This window comes from Camelus dromedarius, chromosome 13 (genome assembly GCF_036321535.1).
Source record: "Camelus dromedarius isolate mCamDro1 chromosome 13, mCamDro1.pat, whole genome shotgun sequence".
NCBI lineage: Eukaryota > Metazoa > Chordata > Mammalia > Artiodactyla > Camelidae > Camelus > Camelus dromedarius.
In genome coordinates, this window is record NC_087448.1 from 1,706,069 (window position 1) to 1,728,319 (window position 22,251).

Genomic DNA, 22,251 nt, shown 5'->3' on the forward strand with positions numbered 1-22,251 from the left:
CCTGCTCCTTATTTCTGTCTTAAATCATAATTTTACTGTGACATCAGTTCATGTAGAAGCGACATTTTTATTTCCTGGGCAGACAGGCAGCTGTTCGGTCTAAAACACTGATTCTGTTTTCATAAATATGTTCCAAGTAATACCTAAAAGTAGCATGCATACACAATTCATATTAAATAAAATCTTTTCTGACTTTTAACATGTATTGCCAGAACATGCACAAACTTAAAAGATTAAACATTTTACTTTTTAAAGTCACCAAATTAACCTTTTATTATTGGCAAATGGATACTGTGCATTGGGGCCAATAAACCTCATTTAAGAAATTAAATAGTTTTTCCTAATTATGGTGCACTTTCATTTCCACACTTAACCCCATTTAAATAACTGTTGATCGTAAGATTATGTACTGGCAAAAAGAAATTGGGACAAGATTGCAGTGTTTTTGAAATACAGGGGTCCACCGTTTTAAAAGGCGCTCTCTCCGCCCTTTCCTCTGTCAGCTGAGCCAGAGGAAAGCAAACTTTAATCACTCACAGAGTTGCGGTCAAGGTTCATGCTGCAGCCCCAGGAAACCGCAAGTCATGACGAAGAGAACCAAGGTCTGCAGAACTAGACTCTGTTCAAAATCAGGTATGAACCTGAAAATCAAATCTACGCTTTCAAGCCAACCTTGAAGAATGCCAGGGCTTCCCAGCCCTGTGTATGCCATCCTCTGGGCTTGGGAGACACGAGGAATTCCTTCGTGGGGAGGGCAGTAAATCATTTCACAACCCAGCCCTCGGCTATTGATAAATGCATCTTTTAAAAATGCACAGCAATTGGTCAATTAAACAGAGGGTGAAACTCATACGACACCACCCACAAAAGCTATTCAAACAAAGCCTGGGAGGAAGCATTGCACGGCGCAGGAGCCGGGTTCTCCGGTCAGGTCGAGGAGGGGGCGACTCCTCCTTCAGGCGGGGCAGAGCAGAGTGCTCCCCTTCCCTCCCGGCCTCCCCCCGGCCGTTCCCCTTGAACGCGGCCCGGCCCCCTCCCCAGCCGGCACCGCACACAATGGCGCCCGGAGCGGGATCCCGCCACCGGGTCCTCGCGCCGCCAGCGCGCCCCCCGCGCGGTCCGCGTTCCCGGGTCCGCGCACAAAGGAGGCGCGTGGGCTCCTTCGCGCCCCGCGCGGCCACCAGGTGCCGGCGCCAGCGACCCCGCGCCCGAGCGTCTCCGCGCATTCTGGGCCGCGGCGAGGGCAAGGTGGGGCGCGGGGCCTCCCACCGCCCAGGGCTCCCACCGCCCAGGCTCCCACCGCCGGGCTTCCCACCGCCCCGGGCCTGTCCGCCGGGGGGGGGTGGGGGCGCGGGCCGGGGGGCACTCACTTTCTCGATAGTCCCGGGCAGCAGGCGCTCCAGCAGCCTGCAGAGGACCACCCCATCCTTCAGAGACGCCTGCAGGAAGCCCTCCGGGTCCGAGATGGTTTTCTTGGGCGACTCCAGCACCCCCAAGGTAATGAGCCACGTAACGGTCTGCTCGGCGGAATTCATAGCGGCGGCGCGCCGGGCCTCCCCGCGCCGCGAGCCCGTCTCGGCGCCGTTCACCTCGGAGCGGCGGCGGCCCGGCCGGCTGCGCCCACCGCCCCCTCCTCCTGCTCGCCCATGGAGAGGCCGGCGACGGCGATTGGCTCGGGCGGCGCCGCGGTCCGGCCGGCTCGCGCTCCCTCGCGTGCGTCCTGGCCGACTGTCAAGTGCCTTTTCATTAGATGCACATGAACCTGCGGCGGCCGCCCGGCGCCGCCCCCGCCGCCGCCTCCCGGCTCCCAGCCTCTGCCGCCGATGACATCACTGCGAGGAGAAGAAAGACGCCGCGCTGGAGCGGCCCCGTGCCCCGGGCCCCTGCCTGCCGGCCCCGCGACCCCCGGGCCCGCCGGCACCCGGCCGCCGCACACGCGCCCGCAGCCGGGCGCCCCCGCCGTGCGCCCTCCACACCCTGGCCGGCTGTGAGCGCGCGTCCCCACCTGCGCCGCCGGGTGGTGGCCCCCCCCCCCCGCCCCAAGGGCCCGATGACCTCCAGGAGGCGACAGCCTGGCGGCCGGGGAGGACTCGCCGGGCCTCCCAACCCGCGGGTTGCGCGCGCCTTAACCGTTTGCGCCCGGCAGGGCCCAAGCGCAGCCCCCTCTCCGATGCGAGACCCGGGCCAGGCACCTCTCGCTGTCCTGTGCCTTCTGCCGCCTTCTTTCCTCCTCGGAAGACTCGGAATCCTTTGTTTATATTCTTAATTCATGAATGTTTAAATTATTAAGTGTTTCCCAGAATGCTCTTTTTATTTTTGTCAGTCTTACTTCAAGAGGTCGGGAGTGGGGGGAGCTGAAAACGAGATGTTTGCTTCTCTCCGCTACCCTGCAAGCCAACAATTACAGAACACAGTGATAATTAAATCTGTAACCAGATGGGTCTAATTTGGGGAGGAATTGATTTTCCTGATGCTGCTGCGATCCATGGGACGTGGAGGCCCCAGAGAGCGGGGCAGCCGGTGTTACGCGTGCCCCCTGCTGGTAGGCCGGTCCGTGCGCGTGACCTCCCCGGTGCAGCGGGCCCACTCTCCAGGACCGAAACCTTGGAGTGATTCCACTTTTAAGCTGATGGTGATGTTTCAGACACTGTGGGAGGAAGGTCAAGAAAACAGCAGAGCCAGAGCTGGGTCTGTGCAGATGATCTGGAAGGAAGGACTGAGAACAGCTCAGTCCAACAGGCCACTTGGCCAGAGCACACCTGGGCAAAAATGCTTGGTTGGAGATCTGGCTGTGATTGCCCCAGTCAGACCTAAAGAACTCAAACATTCAACTGTCAGGCAGTGAACAAGCTTCTTCCACAGAGGAATGGCACTGACACGTATATGCTCAGGAAGGGAGACAGACTTCTTAGAAGGATGTGTGGACATGGACATGTTTGTCCGTTTACTCCATCCGGTTCCTGCCTGCTTTTCCAGTTTGCCTGCTGGGATTGCCCACAGCTATTTCAGCCAGCACAGCAGTCACCCCCAGAGAGCTTACCATGTGCCCGGCACATGTATTAATCCAATTAGTGACAAGGCTAGAAAACATGAAGATTAAAAAAAAACAAAAACAGAGGCTTCACTCTCCCCTTCCTCTGCCTTCTCCCACAGTGCTTCATGCATGAATTGCATTTATTCCCAGCTGTAAGTGGTTAAGTTTTCTTTCCAAATGCAAACACAAGGTGATTCAAAGAGCAGTAGGAATTCTGGATCACGAGGGCCAGGTTTCCAGTGGTCACAGCTCCCGCTTCCTGAGCTCCCAGTGTCTGCCGTGTGCTCGCCCCGCTTGATGCTGCAGGACACTACCACCGCCTTGGGAAGTTTCTCTCCTCCTCTGCATTTTCCGGTTGCACATCCCTCAAGTGGTGGAGATGGACTCACGCCTGGGCTCTGCAACTCCGGGACGGACCCTCCTCAGCCCTAGTCCAGACCACTTCCCTGTATACTTCCCAGGAAGCAGGGCAGTCAGCGGCTCGAAAGACACGTTCTCAGCAGAAAGGTATTGTCCCATGAGTGGTTTGTTCACTGAGATTCCTGTTTCCTCTCATTACTGCTGAACTGGACACGATTTAGAATACAGCCATTCCAAACTCCATCAGATCAGGCTTGGTGCTCAAAATCTGGTGAACGAGAGTAAGGCTGAGCTTGACTCCATCAGGCGCTCCCACAGGAAGGCGGCTCTAGGAGTGGACTTAGGTGACCAGTGCACCTCTCCCGCTGGTGGCCGGCCGTCTCTGGTGTTCCTTCTGGGCTTGTAGGTGCCTCCCTCCGATCTCCGCCTCTGTCTTCACACGGCCTTCTCTCTCTTCCTCTGGGTCAATGTCCAAAATTCCTACATTTTTTTAAGGACACCAGTCCCTGGATTAGGGCTCATCGTAACTTGATTACATCTGCAAAGATCCTATTTCCAAATAAGCTCACATCCAGAGGCACTGGGAGTTAGGGCTTGAACATATCTTTGGGGGAGAAAATTCAACCCCCAGTCGCACCCTCTGAGAAACTGCCCGCCAGAGGAGCGCGAGGCTGAAGTTCCTGTCACAGCACACCAAGACAGACGTGAATCTAGGGATCTCTCCGTAGTAATGCTCCGATCCGCGGGAGGTTCTGATGCCGTCTCCCCGCCCATCCACGACAAGCCTGCGCGTCCTCATCATTCGTTTCCACCGCTGTCAACAGTTCCCTCCCCGACGCAACAGCTCACTGGGAGTTGCCGTAGCTTGGCCGTCTCAGTCACTTACCAGCTGGAATTCCGCAGAGGCTCTGTTCTTATCAACTATATGGATAGCTGCTGCAGGACAGGCAAGATAAATGCTTATTTTCTGCCTTGACCAGTTCTCAACATCATGAGCTGGTGCTCTAGCATCCTGAAAAGGAGACCAGGGATTTAAGCATCACCATGAACGCGTGGGTTTTGGAAAACGTATTTGATGCATTTCAGTTTACTTCCCTCTTCCTAGCTTCTCTTTTTTGTCCTTGTTGGGAGCTGTTTCCTTATGAGTCTCTCATGTTTCTGAATATCTGAGCAGAAGTAACAGCAGCTTTTGTTCTATCTTTTCAAGAGTGTTTTGGACCAAACAGCCTTTTGAAGATAGAGATGTGGTCCCCTCTTGGGCAGAAGACAATTTTGCTTGCAGACCAGCCGATGAAAAATGTCTCCTCCAGGACAACGTTTGGGCAGGCTTATTTGCGGTCCCTTTAAAGATCATGGTTTGCTAGGCAGGGGTTCCTCAGCTGTGACACCAGCCCACCGTGTGTGGGGCACCACCACCCCCACCGAGTCCACCATGCTTTGCCTTGGACTTGGGAGCAGTGGGCACGGAGAACCTGGGGCCTGTGGTGACAGCTCGGCTGAGTCACACAGTCCTTTGTCTCTGACCCGGGAGTCTCGTGCCTCCTGCCAGCAGCCGCGGAACCCTGGCTTACCCGTGTCTGTCTCTGAGTAGCTGAGGTCCCAGGCCCGCGCCTTGGCCCGCGTCCCGGGACGAGGGATCCATCTTCCTGAATACTGCTTTCGCCTTGTCCCGTAAGCTTTATTACTGAGTACTTCCTTCTTCATTGCTTCCAAGGAGGTGTGCAGCTTCCCTTTTGATTTTCTCTTTGGTCAGATCTTTTCCAGGAGTCTGCTTCTTTATTACCAACAAATTGAGAGCTTGTTGGCCATTGACCGTAGCTAGTCAACTAGGCCTATAAATCTCTGCTTCTCCAAATTTGCTAAGGTTTTAAATGTCCCATGAACATAAAAGGATGTACATACTCTGTTCAAGAGATTATATACTTATATTTATTATGTAAGGTTTTTGTGCTTTTTTAAAAAAGAATGTTTTATTCCAGAATAGTTTTAGATCCACAATAGGTTGCAAAAATAGTACAGAGACCGCCCATGTAACCTTCACCCAGCTGCCTTCAAGGGTAACGTCTCACATAACCAGAGAGCATTTCGGAGCAAGGGAGGCGACGTCGGTGTGAGACGATCAGCTGAACCACAGACAATGTTTGGATTTCACCTGTTTCTACATGTGCTTTTTATGCGTGCTTCTGTCAACTCCACGGCGGGTGTAGACAGCGTCCTCACCATCAGGTGCAGAGCTGCTCCTGCACCGCAGCAAAAGTCCCCGCCGCTGTCCCTTAGGGGGTTGCACCCTGCTCCACTGAACTTTTGAGTCTTGTCCCCACCTTTTCTGTTAAATATGTCTAATTCTCAGAGACATAAATGTCAAAATCAAGTTTTCCCTAAATTTCAAATCATTTAAAAACTTTAGATAAAATGTTCAAAGCACAGGTTAATTGAAAAGTTACCTTTTTCACAAATTATGCCTTAAATCAATTCATAATGTTCATCTTTCTCTTCATTATTTTATCCTAATTTTCAATATATCTAGTAATATTTTTCCATTCCTGCTTTTTTCACTTGCACTCCCTGGTAACTCTTTACCTACGTCCCCGCTTTCAGCCTTTCTTCATCGCTTCGCTGTAAGTTAGACTGTGTGAAGAGCACAAATGGGGTTTTAATGCCTCATTGACAGTGTTTGTTTTCTTAATAAGAAAATAAGTCCATTCATGGTTAGTGTACAACTAACAGACTCTATTTTGTTCCTTTTATTTTAAACAAGCTGTTTTTTATTCTACATGGCTGTTTTCTATTTTCCTTTCCCATGTGTTTGTTGGTGCAGCAAATAGCTCTTTATTCCGCTTTTTGTCCTTTTTAAAAATTTTTAAAATTGCATCATAGTTTTCCATTTACTAATTTACTAAATTGTTATCTTTTACTAAGTGGTTATCTTTCCTTGGTTGGCTTGCAGTCACACACACATGTCTCTACTTTTCAAAGTGAGATGCTATGACACATTACTTCCCCACCAACATGCTCTGTTCACTTCCTGCCCGCCACTCGCCCCGAAAGATGAGGCTCCGAGAATGCTTATGCCTCCCCCTCCTCAGCCCTCAACTGCACTCTTCCAGAGAGACCCCTGGAGTGCTTTCCATCCTCCCCTTTCTTTACCCCAAACTCTCATATTTTGCACTCAGTGTAGCTATTTTAGTTTTGAACCATCATTAGAATTTCATTTGTAGAATATACCTTTTCCAGGAGTCTTTATTGAGCACACGTATGACACACATGGGCCTGTGCATGTGCGTGTGTGTGCACGTGTGTGTCTATATGCTATTGCTCACCACCATTTTTTTCTTTGTCCCTTCATGCATCCTAAGGTGTGTGTGGTGTTGGTGTCGTGCCTCAGACATTTACCTCTAGTGGACTATAAACTATTTTATTTTATCTATGTTTGTCTAAGTGTTCTTATCCTCTCAACAGTGAATGGCATCTTGGCTGGGTAGAGAATTGCTAGGATGAATCCTCTTTTTATCCCAGCAGTTGGCCGGATGTTCTTCCGCTGTCTTGTGGCTGCTGGTGTTGTGGAGCAGGCGTCTGTGCTGGGGTCAGTGGAGGCCATGACCACAAAGACGTCACACCCACCGCTCTCCACTTAAAAACTCATTGAAAGGTTCTTTGTTAAATGGATAACTTTACATTTTACTTTTTTCCCTTAAAACTGTATATTTGATATACGTTCCCCATAGGGTTTATCTTAATGTAATATACTTTTATATTGAAAGACTTTTATCACTCAAGCATACTTTTCTGCATAGAAAATATACATAAATAGAAATACGTATTTTTAATGTGATCAAAAAGCTGTAGGTATCAAAAACATTGATTCTAGATTGTTATTATTATAATTTTTTAGGTTCACAATTGATAAAAACAATGCAGGTACCAATTTTTAATAACAGAGTGTTAAATATAAAAATAGAATTCTGGAAATGGCGGAGACAGACAGGGCTGTTTTGCTTCCCAACTAGTTCCTGTATCTGTGTATAAATGTTTCCTATTACCAGCATGAGACAGAGGTCACCATCTGGGTTAAAGATTTCTCTCTTACTATGGGAATGTGACCTTGGGCTAACTTCCAAGCTCTGCTCCCCTGAAAGCTTTATCAAGGTGTCACCCGTGTCACCAGGTAGCATTGCTTATGATGGAAATGACCTCCCTAAGTCTGGACTGGGAGGGCTGTGAACGGTGGGAGGCCCCAGCATGGTGACCCCTCTAACTAGCATGTCGGCGCCCTGCGTATTGTAAGACCTAAAACTCAATATACTGCCTTGATGTCTCTGAGCCTCACGGGGTCCCGAAGGCCTAATCAGGAGCCCCACGTCCTCACCGGCTGTGCCCCCACCTTGTGGGACACGCCTCCCCCGGCTAGTTCCCACCCCCTCCCTAGTCCTCAGTCTCCCTGCCAGACCCTGGGGTTATTCAAACAAGTCATCACGTCCCCGTGGGGAACCAGGGGGCACCGCAGCCTCTTGTTACTGCAGCGTCTGCCTCTCTCAGCCCCCGGGTCCTTGTGCAGCCCACCGTGGCCCTGCGTGCTGTGCCGTCTCCCCCCAGCTGTGAGCACAGCCGCCGTCCGCGTGTCCGGTGTTCAGGGCGGGGGGCCTCTCCTCACCAACTAGGTGACCAGGCAGGCGGTCAGAGCACCCCGGAAAGCACCCCTAGGAGCTGTCACAGGACAGCAGTTCCTATTCAGGGTCTGCGTTGCTCCGATCCCACCTGGTTGAGTCTTGTTTCCTCTTACCTGCCCTGGGCTTTGGGGGCTGGACCGCTGCGGGGACGCCTCCCGGCGGGGGCGGGCCTGCGCCTGCTCCCGGCACCAGTGTTCCTGCCCCTTAGGCGCGAAGCCCCGGTGCTCACTCTCGTGAGTCTGAATACAGCGGAGCCCAAGGTGCGCCCCGAGTGGGTGTGTCCAGCACCGGCTTTATCCGTGCGAGTGATGGGGAGCCTCGCTCACAGAGAAGCGGCAGCAGCGGAGTGTGCGCAGAGAGCGTGTGTGTTAAACGGCAAGTTACGCGGAAGGCTGAAACTAGCAAGGTCCGTTCAGGAAGAAATCAGCCCAATAGCCCTGTTAAGTAAATTAAATTCGCAATTTAAAACCTTCAACCAAAGAAAAGAAAGGCCCTGGCAACACAATTAGAGGTCTCGACGCGGAATGTGAAGTGGCGCAGCGACCGTGGAAAGCAGAACGGCGCTGCCGCGGAAAACTAAACGTAGAATGACCACGGGATCCAGCAGTTCTGCTTCTGGGAATGCAGCCGGGAGAACTGAAGGCAGGGACGGTAGCGAGTATTCGTGCCCCTGTGTTCACAGCAGCAACGGCCACAGCAGCCAAGATACGGAGACAACCCAAGCGTCCATCCACAGACGGCGGACGGACACGGTGTGGTCCGTCTACACAGCGGGACCCTGTTCAACCGCCAAAAGGAAGGGAACTCTGACATGCGCTGCGGCAGGGGTGAGCCGGGAAGACGTCATGCTGAGTGAGATGAGCTGGACAGAAAAGGCCAAACACTGAGTTAACTCCCATGAGGTGTGGAGAGCGGTCAGAGTCATGGAGGAGAGGGTAGACGGCGGGGCGGGGGGAGGGGAGGGGAGTTGGAGTTTAATGGGGACAGAGCTTCAGCTTGGGAAGATGGAACTGTTCTGAGCTGGGTAGTGGGGATGGTTCCACAATGTGAATGTGCTTAATGCCACTGAACCCTACACTTAAAATGGTAAATTTTATTACAATAAAAAAGACTTCATTACAACTAACTGCTTTTTCAGAAATGTTTGATTCATTTTAGGTTGTTTTTTTTTTTAATTCTTATTTTTGGGGGGATGTGGTGATTAGGTTTACTTATTTATTTGCATTAATGAGGGTGCTGGGGATTGAACCCAGGACCTTGTGCATGCTAACCACGTACTTTACCACTGAGCTATACCCTCCCGCCAGCTAACTTTTTAAACATAGAAAAAGCCCTTATTTTGGTTCCAAAAAGCATGTTCTATGTCTCATCAGCCTCCTTAGGTAGAATCTGGTACAACCTGGTCCTAATAGGTTGGGTTTCTGTGGGGCCAGCAGCTCTGTCGCATGACCGCAGATTGCCTACCGACATCCGAGCTGGGAATTCTGCAAACTTAGCTAAAGCCGTAAGACGGATAAAGAGGAGCATCTAAGGAACGCCTCAGCCTGGAAAATCAGCCTTGAGCCCCTGATGAGTCCAGTGCCGTTGGCCCCCCATCCCCAGGCCAGAAGGGCAGGGCGGGAGGCGGGGGGGAACCTGTTCAGAAGACGGGGCAGATGTATTTGTCTCTGCTCAGAGCACATCCTGAATTCTCAAAGAAAGATGGTGTGAGTGAGAAGTTTCTGTCTGCTCAGGTCCAGAAGAGGCATTGCTCATTCTTACTAAGAAGAGAGAATTTCCTGGTTCTGTCACTCCAGAAGTTTCCCTAACTCGTCCATGCTCGTGGAGTGACCTGGCCTGAGTAGGACACGTGGCATCCACATGTGTGTTATCCTCTGTGTTCACACATCAGTGCAAAGGTCCAAAGGGAAGGCAAAGCCAGCCCTACTTGCTTACAGGCTGTTAACCTTGACGCTTGCTCCTCCACAGCTCATCACCTTCTGGCTTCATCCTCTAACAGCACTGAAAAGACGTTGGAGCTGGTAACACTCAGGTCACCCTGGACCCGTGGGATGTGGTGGGATGTGGTGGGATGTGTCAGGAGCGGCGCTGAGATTTGAGACGCCTCCTCCGGTGAGGAAGAGCTGATTCCGCCCAGGGACTTTCAACTGTCCCAACCCTAGGGCTCACTTAGGGCCCTGGGGTTAATCACTGCAGCAATTTAAATGTAACATGGGCTTAAAATACGTCAGGATGAAGAATTGTACCCATAACGCCTCCCGTCGATCAAGAAGAGACGTCCCTGACTTGAGAAACGTCTTAAGATTTCCATTAGAATCCTCCGTGAGCTAGTATGGCTTTTGAGTGCCTGTCATTACACAGTTCTTAATCTTCTTACTCATTTCCTAGCATCTGGCTAAAGTCATACTGTTTGGAAAATCCTGGAAAAACTGTATGTTGAGTAACATACAAATTTCACAGATTTATGATATCAAATCCTGGTGAGGGTGTGGAGCAGCCAGCATTGCAGCCAGTGGGAACGCACGTTGGTACAACCTTTCTGGAAATCTGTGCAGCGGTTCTGCTCCTAAATGTACACCTGTCAGACATGCGTGCACATGTGCACCAAAACACACGCACAAGATGTTCAGGACGCATCATTCACAGCAGCCCCACACTGGGATCAGCCCTGTTGCCTGCTAGCGGCAGTGCGGATAAATGAACGCGGTACATTCATACCGCAGAACGCTACACTGCAATGAAGCATGAACACACTATGCACGCACCATGCACTACATACATCCTGCATAAATGCATACTGCCACGGAATGCCGCTTCATCGGAACGTGGACAATCTCATGAACATAATATTGAGACGACCCCAGACACACAGTGTGGTACCCGGTGTTCAGCGAGTAAGGACAGAGAGCCTGACCTGGGGGGAGAGCAGCTGGAAGTGCACCTGCATTGCAGAGTAATGGCTGGGAAGAGATGCAGGGGAGTCTCCGAGTGACATTCTGTGTCTCGCCCTGGTGGCCCACAGATGTGTTGCCTTTGTAAAAATTCTTCCAGAAGTACATTTACAATTTGTGAGCTCTTCTGTACAAATGCTACATTCCAATTTAAATGTTGACTTAAAAATATATCTATATCCTTTAACGTTTATTTGTAGACATTTAGGAAAATTATTTTTGAGACTAAAGTGAAATTAATGAGGGTGATAAAAGTCCTATGAGATTCAAGGAGTTGAATATTTATGTTTTAATAAATGTGTTGAAATTTGAGATCGTACTTTTTAAATTAAGATGTTTTCGGAATAGGAATGAAGCTGTTGACACGCCCCCTATTGGCCACCATAAGTAAGTGCAGGTAGAACCAGTAGGTAGAATTCGTCTTTGCTCACAGTTGCTATAGATCAGCGTTAAAGTTCAGTAGAAAAGGTGAAAAAGAGGTTGGAGTGCTAGAAATGATGTCTGGTGAGTGAAAAGAGCTGTAATGACTGCAGCTTTGTTTCAGAACATCTGTGAAAATCATTTAACCATCTGGGCACTGATGTTCCAACCCCTCGGTCCCCCATGCTGGACACGATGCAGGCCCCCCAGGAAGGGAGCCCATGGCCGCGTTCTGCCATCACTCCCACATCAGCAGTGCTCCATGCAGAATAGATGCTCCAGGAACGTGCAGCCATCCGAGTGCAGCGGGGTGTCAGGGGGAGTGGAGGCTGTCCCTGGAATGAGCACACTTTCTCCTGCATCGCAGCTTATACAGAGGCCGGGATGCAAGCTGGATGCTCTTCTCCCAGAGCCTGGGTTCTGGCTTTTCCTTCCGTGGGAACCATCTCGGCGGCGGCGGGGGTGGCAATAGCTCCAGCAGCTCCTAATGCTGGGACGGCACGGAGACCTTTAGGCTCACGGATCCACAGAAGGACTGGACAAGAGTGACAGCTCACAACAGGCAGTGAGTGGTCCAGTCCTTTATATTGCTGAGTCGGCGCTCGGGCTTAAAGGCACTGCTTGCTTTTTTGTCTGTGGACCTCACTGGCCCGATGTCCATGAAGGCCGTGAAGGCGCCATTGCAGGGGCCTGTCTGGAGCTTCTGGAGGGACCTGCCCCACCCCTGCCTGCACTCTGCACGGTGGCCCAGTCCCCTCCCTTCCTGAGTCCCTGCGAACCCTCTCTTTCCAGACTGCCCTCAGCATTTCCTCAACCCTTCTCCCTGTCCCTTCTGAAATCTCTTTCTGTGGTGGAAGTACGACTGGGGTGGCCACCCCCCTGTATCATTTCCAATACGTAGTGCAGAAAAAGAAATGTTGACTAAAGCTGAATATTGGAAAGATGGGCAGAAAGGGGGCGGGCAGAAGTCCTGTAGGTTAAACTGAAGGCGATGTTACATGTTTATTTTTAATTTTCATAGTTCGATAAAATAACATAAAATGACCATCGTGACCATTTTTAAGTGCATAGTTCGTAGTGTTCAACATATTCACGTTGGTGTGCAACCAACAGAACTTCTCACCTTGCAAAACCAAAGCTGTCCCCACTGAACACCAGCCCACCCCCAGCCGGCGCCCCCGGCCCGACGTCCCCCTCCGCTCTCTGGATCTGATGGCGCCAGCACCTCATTTACATGGAGTCATACAGGATTTCTCTTCTGGTGACTGGCTTGTTGTTATACGTTGGTTTTTAACACGAAAGCCTTGCAGGGAGTTGTAATAAGGCTCTGCCTGTTTCCACGCAACTTGCTTCACGAACACTTCCCTTGTTCTCTGTCCTGTGATGTCTTTCTCTCCCTCTCTGCTTACTGTTTCTCCCTGCCCCTGGCTTTCAGTGCATTTCAGTCTCCCTTTCCTGTCTTCCCCTGACTCGCGTTCCCCCACGTCCCCGGACGGGGCTTCGCGGGGTCGGGGTCGGGGAGTAGCAGGTGGAGGAGCGGAGAGAGCGGCGCCGGGGCTCCGCCGCGCTCCCCTGACCTCAAGGGGGCGGTCACCGCTCGCGTTTCCACTCGGGGTGGGGGGCGGGCGGCGCTGCCTGGAAGGAAGCGCGGGGGGGGGGGGGGCACTGCATCTTTCATTTTCCAGGGAGACCGGATGACCAGGTCCCGGGGGCCTTCCGGGCGGCGAAGACGGGCTCTGGGGTCAACCCTCGGCCTGGCGGGAGAGGGAAGCTTCTCGAAGGCGGATGGTGGGCGTGGGAAGGGGGAGCAGGGCCCAGAGTCAGCTTGGTCCGATGGAGGAAGGCGGGGCTGCTCGGAGCTGTGAGCCTCTGGGGTCCTCGCACAACCCAGGGGAGGGGTAAGGAGCCCCCAGCTCTGCACGTTGTGGTCTGAACTGTGTCCCCAAGAGGATGTGTTCGCGTCCTGACCCCCTACACCTGTGACTGTGCCCTGACTCGGAAAGAGGGTCTTTGCAGGTGTGGTGAGTTAAGATGAGCCCGCATCTGAGCACTGGGGCCCTCCGGCCACTGTGAAGGGTGGGAAGTGAGCCTCCCCCATCTGGTATGAATCTCAAGGTCTGAATCCTATCCTCAACAAGGAGAGAAAGCTAAGACTTTCTAGAAACATATTTGAAACAGCAAAGTGCAGAAGACACAAAGCCTTTAGGTTCATCCTGCCGTGCTCGGCACTGTCTCATCTCATGTTTCTGCTTTATAACCAAGTGAATCAGTAAATCAGCGTTTTCTTGAAGATGAGAGATGCGATTTCCTGTTTCACAGGGTCAGCACTCAGATGAGCAGAAGCAACTGCGGAGGTGACTGAACCATTCTCTCTGGTCTGCTTTCTACGTGACAATCTAACAGATCTTTCCTGAGCACCCACTACGTGTCCGGTGCGGCACCCAGAGCTGGGCGCGCCGCGACGGGCGACTTGGGTGCGGTTGTCCCTCACGGGCCTGTGTTTTTTCACGCTGTAGTTCATGCCCCTCTTCCCAGTTCTCATTTATTTCCCATGTAAACTGAGAGCTTTACAACTGATGACCTTATATCACATTTTATTTACTCTCGGGCAAATGACTGCTTCTCTGGGTTTCAATTTACTGTCATGCAAGAGTGGGCCTCATGCTCTCTGATTTCAGCTCCAGAATCCAAGCATCTTGGAGATTTCTCCCCTCTAAATGTGACTTTCATATTTGATTTACAGTGACATTGCAAAAAAAAAAAACCACAGTGAAGTTGCCCACATATTTATTGGTGATGGGGAAATTATGTCTATAATGAATAAAGAGAAAAAATGTGATGCTTTCCATTTTATGGAACAAGAAATATTAAATTGCTAACCTGCCACCTTTCAGTTTACAGTTTCTGTTTACTCTTTACCAGGCATCAAGATGGAGAAAACAAGAGAGCTAGGTCTCAGCCCCACGAAACCGCAAGAGGAGTTCATAATGACCTGAGTCATGATCACATAGACACTGTCCTAAAAATGCGGGGTGACCTCCACACATGGAGACAGAGTGAACAATAATCAGTGAAGTCACAGCTTCAGAATCCTCTCTCACAAGCAGTTGAGACAGAGCACCAAATGTTCTAAGATGACCTCATTTAACCAGGGGTGTTTTGGGGACGTGGCAATGAATCCTGAAACATGAATGGGAGGGTGATGACCCAGACATGGGAGTGAGGGCAGCAGCTGTGACAACTGCGGCTCATGAAGGAAAGCTGGCCCGCCGTGAGCCAGCGCCGCAGAGCCCCTGGGGGTGCTTCCCCTGCACACGACCTCGCTGAGCAAGGACAGCAGGTCGGGAACGATGAGGCAGGACCGCGGCCGGGGCAAAGCTCAGAGCTGAACTGTCAGCCACAAGAAAAACTCAGGGGCGGCAGGTCCCTGTGCTCATAGCCATTTCAAAAGCATTACAACTCTGCTGAGTCTCTTGTGTCCCACAGTGTTTTGAAAACCCGTGACTTGTATGGCAGTGTGCCTGGCGCTCCAGCAGGTGGCCCTGCCAGCGGCTGGGCGTGTCTGTTCCAGGGACACGTCTCAGACTTGGGGTGATGCCCACAGGGCTGGTCAGGGGACCCACTGCCCTCCGTAAGTCCCTGCTCTGACTGGTGGCTGAGGTGAGTCTGGACCTCCTGGAATTAGTGTCAGTTCAGAGCCAGTGTCTGGCAGTCCTGAATGTCTGATAATTTCCCTTTCCCCAGTGCCCAGTCACCCTGAGAGGGGCTGCATTCTCTTTGGAGAAGGCTGGGAGGAAGACTCACAGTCCATCATCGGCAGTGGACCGGGCTTCTTCCTTAAAGGGACCCCCCCCCTTTAATTCAAGAGTCTGGGACTGAGAACTGGCCAAGTCTGGGAACTGACTGGGGGGCACATGACCCTCTGTTTTTCTAATTCAGGTTGGACTTTTGTTCACACGACCTCGAACTTCTCTGCTTATAAGATCAGGTAAGAATGTAGCAACAGTCCTCTATTTCTCTTTCAGAAACGCCGTGATCGCCAGCCAGCCAGCCGATGCCAGAGGTCTCCGTGTGGACAATCCCCCCACCCTGCTTGGACCCCGCTGTCCGTCACAGTCACCATGCCAACCTCGCCCGTGGGGGTCGTGCCCCTTCTTGGCCCCACACCTGGACCCTGTTACTCCCACTGCATTTAGCTTTCCCGTGTGAGATCTGCCTCCAGAGAAGGGTGGTCCCAGAGCCTTCCTGGGCTCCCCTCCTGGGTTGACTTCCCACGCTCACAGTGAAGAGTGTGTCCTCTGGACCCTGCCAGGTGAGCAGGTCTTGCCTGGTAAACCCACTGGCACATTCCAGCCTCCCTCGGCCTTGGTCCCTCTTCTGGGCACGCCCAGGCGTCCCCACTTCATTTAGTACTGGCCACCACGAAGTCCATTTTTGAGCCAACTAACCAATGAACAGCCCTATCTGATCTCTCAGACTGAACACCACACCCAGATGGACGCACTACGTTTGGCGCCTGTGAGAGACACAAGGACCGTGTTTGGTATGAAGTTGGACGCACCACACTGTGGAGTCAGAAGGCTGAAAGGGGAGACGCCTTGATGAAAGGTGGTCCTTCCAGTCCTCGGGTCAGACAGTCTCGTTGAAGGCGTGCGGAGTAAGGAAAGAAACACATTGAGGTCAGAACCCTGGGCAGCCCCCAGCAGTTAAGAGATGAGCAAAAGAGGGTGTTGTGGAAGTCAGGGGAGGAGAGAACTTTAAGGAGAAGGAGGGGTGACAGTGTGAAACCCCGAGCAGCGATGAAGCAGAGCCAGGAGTGGAAACCATCTGATTGCATTTGTAGGTTAAGTTTCAGTTCCACGAGCACCAGAAGTCGCCCTTCATGGCTGAGGTATGAATGGCAAGGGAGGAAGAGGAGAGAGTGGACGTCACTTCGGCAGTGGAGGGAGGAGAGAGATGGGGCTGGACAGCGGGTTGACTTACCATACAGACCACACACTCAAAGACAAGGCCGAGCGTGTGCTTAGTGTCGCGTGATTCTGTGAATTTATAAGAAGAAACATCTATTTGGTCTTTTCCCTGGTACAGTTCCTAAAACCTTGGCGTATCCAGTGATAGTGCCTTTTTCTACGCTAATGAGGGGCCGGGAGCTCCTGGGGAGCCCCGCGATGGGGGCTGGTTTCCAGGGGAACCAATCATGTGATCAGAGGCTTGGAACTGTCAGCGCCTTCCCAGGTTGAGTTAATCTCTCATGACCAATGGTTTAATCAATTACGCATTTGAAGTGGGGGCAAGTCGGGTAGGACTGACCCGGTAACCTCCGGGATCGATGCAATCTCCATGTAGACAGTATCAGAATTGAGTTAGATTCTGGGACACCCAGCTGGTGTCCACAGGAGAGCTGGAGAGTATCTTGGTGTGAGGAAAACACCCACACATCTGGGGTCAGAGGCCAAGTACTGGGAACAGGGTGGTGCGCAGAGGGAAACAGGGCTCTCTCCTTACCTACCAAGACTGGGAAGGTAGAATCTCTAGGTCAGCATGACTCACCTGTGGCTTTTAGTAAGAAAAGAATTGAGCACAAAGGTAGCAGACGTCACTAACAATTTGTTTATATCCTGATAGATTCCAGAGTCCTGTAAAGCAGAGTCTTACAAGGCAGGAGTATGGCTCTTTTCTCTTGAGATATTTAGAGCAAAAGGGTGAAAGAGGATGCCACTCTCCAAAAATATATGTAAAATTAATGTTTATTCTCAATAATACCAAAGCACTGAGCGCACCGTCCTGAGGGGTGGCCGGGGAGCTGTGAACACTTTGGTTGTCCTCCCAGTGTCCCTGCTGTCCTGTCCCTCTTCTCTTCTGCTCTCCTCTCACAGCGTGTTGAGGTCTACCCACTATTCTAGGTTCTGAGCTGACCCTACAGTGAAGAAGATTTTTGTTTTTCTATCAGTTAAATTATCTTTGGCTGCCAGTAAAGGGGACCTCTGACCAAAAGTGCCTTAACAATTAGGTTATTTATTATCTTACATAATAGGGAGCCTACATGGTTCAGATTGGCTCAGCAGCTCCATGCGATCTTTGTAGACCCTAATGGATCTCTCTCTTCCCTGTGCTGTTTACAAGGTTAATGTCATCCAAGGATGTTTTCTCTCATAACCATCCAATGGCCACCAGTGGTAATTAGGGCATGGTGGTTCCTCGTTCATATCTAGCAAGAGAGACAAAACATCCCAGAAGCTCTGAGTAACTGCTCATTGGCTCAAATTGGCCCAGAGACACTTAGCCATGAGCCAGTTGTTACCATGGGGAATAGGATTATCATTATTCACTTAAATCAACAGTTCTCAACCTTGTCTTCTCTTTAGAGTTATCTAGGGAAATTTCAAAACCTTTAAAATCTATGCTGGATCAAAGATTACATCAGAATATTTGGAGTGGAGCCCAGGCATGAACTTATAAATCAACTTCTCAGCCCCCAAGCCTTTGGTTTAAGGACCATGGCATTTCTCACAGAAAAAAATTGGAGTCAGAAGACAAGGCAATGATATCTTTAAAGTGTTAAAAGGGAAAAAAACTTTCAACATAAGATTCTATATCCAGGGGAAATATCTCTGTAAAATAGGGGTGAAATAAAGACAGTTTTAGGTGAATGAAAGTGAAAAGAATTCACTGCCAGCATATCTGTGCTGAAGGGAGTTCTTCAGGCAGAAGGGGAATGGGAAGAGAAGGAACAAAAGGCACCAGAAACAGTAAACGAGTGGGTAAAACTTACTTTCTACTCAATCTCTTCAGAATCTGTGTAACTATTTAAACCAAAAGCCATAACGTTTTGCTGTGGCTTTGTAACACACGTAGCTATGATCATATACCAACCATAGTGTGACGATCAAGGGGGTAGTTAATGAAAACGTATGGCTGTCAAGTTCTTATGTGTTACATAAAGTGGCACAATATTGACTCTAAGTAGACCGGAAAATTAAGAATACACATTACTAACTTGGCAGCAATCGTTTAAAAACTCACAAAGAGCTTAGCTAAAAATTCAAAAGAGAAACTGAAAGAGAATTCTAAAAAGCATCCAATTGTTCCAAAAGACAACAGAAAATAAGAAACAGAGGAATAAATGTGTGAGAAACAGAAAACCAATAACAAAAGAATAGACACAATCCAATCGTATCAATAATTCCATTAAATGTAAATGGACTAAACCTTCCAGAGATTGCTAGGTTAGATGTTTGTTAAAAAAGCAAGACCTAACTCCATGCTGCCTGCAGTGCGTTGTGGATACAGGCGCATGAATATGAGGCTACATACAGGTTCAAGTAACAAGAAGGAAAATGATACGCCACGCAGACGGCATTGGAAGTGTGGAGTGGCCGTGTTCAGGTAAAAGAGACTACAAAACGTCTCGTATGACCAGAGATAGAGACATTTTACATGACGAGGAGTGAATTTGTCAGGAAGACATAATGATCATAAATATGTATGTGTTTAATAATAGAGTTTCCAAATGCATGACACCAACATTGACAGAATTAAAGAAGTTAGTAGACAAGGTCACATTCACAGTTGCAGATTTCAGCATCCCCCTCAGTAACTGTGGACCAATCAGGTAAATCATCAGCGAGGACGTGGAATATCCAAATAAGACTATCAGCCATCTTGATCTGATTAGTATTTGTAGAACCCCACACCCAACCACTGCAGAATACATACCTTTTTTTTTTTAAAGTAGACATGGAATGTTCTCTAAGACAGACCACATGCTGGGATATAAAGTGTCAATACATTTTAAAAGATTCAGCTCTTATAAAGTCTATTCTCTGACTGCAATGCAGTTAAATTACAGATCATTCACAAAGCATCTAGTCAACTTTTGGAGATCAAACTTTGTTACACAGGTTCATACCTCCTTTATGGGATTTACTGTAATTCTTCTTCTGTATTCGTAGTCTTTTAAATAACCTCCTTCAGGAGATTCTAGATTAATTAAAAGCAGAAGCTGTGATTTAATCATCCCTTGTCACGTCCACAGTGTCTGCCACGGTGCTTCGCATGAAGACCTCAATCGATGCTTGATGAGCAGTCCTTCCAGGAATATAGGGAGAGCTCATCCCGGAGAAGAAATTACCTTGAGCAAAATTGTCACAGATTTTCAACAGGCTAGTGAAGGGAAATAGGCAGGGAATAGTCTTTTTTTGATGATCTTGAAATAAAAGGTCACAGGAGCACACAGGTGCTCACACACACACACGCACACGCAGAGCTCCCAGGCAGGGCTGAGAACCACCGGCTTACACCTCCCACTTCTAGGTAAATGCATCGAGGGAGACGGCCTCAGTGTCCTCCACGGCCGTCCTGCGGCTTCGTTTTCGGAGGCTGAACCTGGATCCATCTGCAGGGTGTGCAAACAGACAAGTGTGCCCAGGCCCGAGCATCTCTCCGATGAAGCAGTGCTTCCAGCGCTTGACTAGGTCAGACACCCAGTTAGCCCTGGAGAGCCGAGCCTCTGGACGTGAGGCTGCAGCTGCCCCGGGCCCTCTGCACCAGGGCCACACGTCATCCCGAGCACAGGGACCCGGTGGCCGCCCTGGCCCCTCCTTGACTTTATGCTTGCTCTCTATGTAGACAAAAGCAACCTCTCCAAGGAGAGAGGCTGGAAGAGCCTGACTGACCCTCTTGCTCGGGAGGACAAACCTGTGTCTCAGCCGGTGACGTTGGTAGCGTGTTGATGGGTGTGCCCTGTCCCCAGGTACTTCAGTGACCACTGCAGATTTCTCTGAAGCACAAATAATTTTAATCAGTTTTGTTAAAAGGTCAGACTGCCCTGTTAGAGTGCTTTGTGAAATGCTGTTAGGAAAGCAAACAGTGACAATCTGTCGGCACTGCAGAAACTTCTTGGAGTTACTGCTCCTTGGAGAAAGGACTGGATTTCTCTTAAATGCTGCGATAACCATGCCATTTGTTGTGGGATGAATTGTGCACCCCCAGATCCATGTGTTGAAGTTCTGACCCCCAGCACCCGGGAGTGTGCCCTTATTCGGAAATAGGGTCTTTGTGGATGGAGCTAGTAAGGACGAGGTCACGGCGCACAGAGGTGCTCCGTCAGGAGGCACGTGGTGCCCGCCTCTCCCAGGACTGTGGCATTAAGGCCACGTCATCGGGACATCTGCCCGCTCCTCTACTGCAGGCTTGCCTTTCCTCGCTTCATCATCATGATGATTCCCTGCAGACGGACCCTGAGAGTCGGTACACATCCCGCAACTTGCCGAGCTGACTCGCCGCCCTGGTTACCATCGTGACTGTCAGCGATCCATTTTCCCCATTAGTCTTAAAGTGAAACCTCCCCTCTTTCCCCAATGATACATTTATTCATTTGTTTATGTCATTCAAACCAGTCTTTTTAAACATTAAAATGTATTGAGTAACAAATTTCAAAATCGAATGATTTATTAAGTTTATTTTAAAATTTCTAGCTGTTTGACTAGAATCAACTAGTTTCCCTACAAAATGTCATCGGAGAAAGCCTGCCCTAAATGTTGGTTTCGTGTATTTCTGTCCCCTCACTGTCTTCCCCGCCAGCCCACTACTTCTGGTTATAGAGTTCAGGTTCCTGGTAACAGAAATGGAGATACGAGCAAGACAGTGTCACACAGAGTCACTTGTGGATATTCTGCACCAGCGTTAAGGCAGGGGAGGCACTTATCCTATTCGCTTGGGAAACAGAATATTTAAAGCTGTAGAATTTCCTGAGTGGGGGGCTGTTTTGTTCTGTTTTTTTACTGAATGGCATAGTTTAGATAGTTACTACCTAAAAATAAACTGGCGCCCCTCAGACAGCAGGCAGTTCCCTGAGAGCATATCGTCCACATGCCGTCGTGAGGGCATTTACAAACTACTTAGAAAACACGTTTTTTTGTTCAGAACCCATTCCTCCTGTTTGGCTGAGAGCTAGCATTCCCTATCACGTGTCACTGTTGACCAGAAGGTCACTAGCTTTTATAAATTCAGTTTTCTTTGGAAGCTTTTGTAGCACTGTTTGTGGCCAAGGGTGAGATGCATAAAACCAAGTGGAGCCAGTCAGGACTCCGTCTTTCGGTCAGAAACTACTTCAGCGTGCAGAACGACACAGCTGTTTGTCAGAGGGTGGGCTGCTTCACCAGCCGGCGTGGTGCGAGCACGCGAGGCCCCGCCGAGGCCGGGAACCTGAGCCCGGGCAGCTGACCGTCTCAGACCCCGTGTCCTCCCCGCGGAGCTCGCGGCCGGAGCGTGCGTGTCAGGCATCCGTTACGTCCAGACCTGCCGGTAAGGGCGGCTCGCCCCGCGAGGCGTCTCCAAGGAACCCGGGAAGGAGCGGAAGACAGCCGGGCGGGGGCAGGTCTGTCCGGCCTGCGGCATCTCCTCGGCCTCGTCCTGTTCCCAGGGCTGTTTCCCATCCCGCCACGATGGAGGAGCACCAGACCCGCTGGCAGAACCAAGCCCGACTCCCTGGGCCGCAGAGAGCGCTAGACTTTCTGCAAGGGGTTCCGCCGGGACGGCCTGCCCTGTTGGGCGGTGGAGGTGGATCCAGGCAGAGCCACAGGTGAGCTGTCGCCGGGGACCTGCGCAAAGAGCTGCCCCTGCACGACAGGCAGGGGGTCTACACCAGCTCCCCCCGCCCCCAGGAGAGGCCGAGTTTACGAAGTTCTCAGAGGTCTGGCTGGCCAGACGCTCCCGTATCCAAATGCTTCCCATGTGAAGGGCTATGAACAGGTGCGGCCAGGCCGCAGTTGGGTTTCCTAACCGACAGATGGGGCCGCACACCAGGTGGGCCACTTCC

At 50.7% G+C, this 22,251-nt stretch overlaps 1 protein-coding gene and 1 long non-coding RNA gene across 9 annotated transcripts in view; one reads left to right on the top strand and one right to left on the bottom strand.

Annotated features, from left to right (window-relative positions):
- ARHGEF7 (Rho guanine nucleotide exchange factor 7) overlaps positions 1-1,550 on the bottom strand; it is a 103,850-nt gene extending 102,300 nt beyond the window's left edge. For all 4 annotated transcript variants that reach the window (XR_010383559.1, XR_010383558.1, XM_064492962.1 and 1 more), the window contains exon 1: positions 1,371-1,550. Coding sequence is in view for 2 of the 4 variants with exons in the window: in XM_064492962.1 (XP_064349032.1) it covers positions 1,371-1,535 (165 nt within the window). In the remaining 2 variants the exon portion in view is untranslated. The remainder of the gene's footprint in view (positions 1-1,370) is intronic.
- LOC116157250 (uncharacterized) lies at positions 1,415-20,824 on the top strand. Of its 5 annotated transcripts, none has more exons than XR_010383563.1 (3): positions 1,415-1,497; positions 15,458-16,323; positions 19,746-20,824. It is a non-coding gene; the product is annotated as an uncharacterized LOC116157250 (long non-coding RNA). The 5 variants fall into 5 exon arrangements; XR_010383561.1 differs by lacking the exon at positions 1,415-1,497 and adding an exon at positions 15,029-15,092; XR_010383560.1 differs by lacking the exon at positions 1,415-1,497 and adding an exon at positions 15,114-15,371.
- The last annotated feature ends 1,427 nt before the right edge of the window (positions 20,825-22,251 follow it).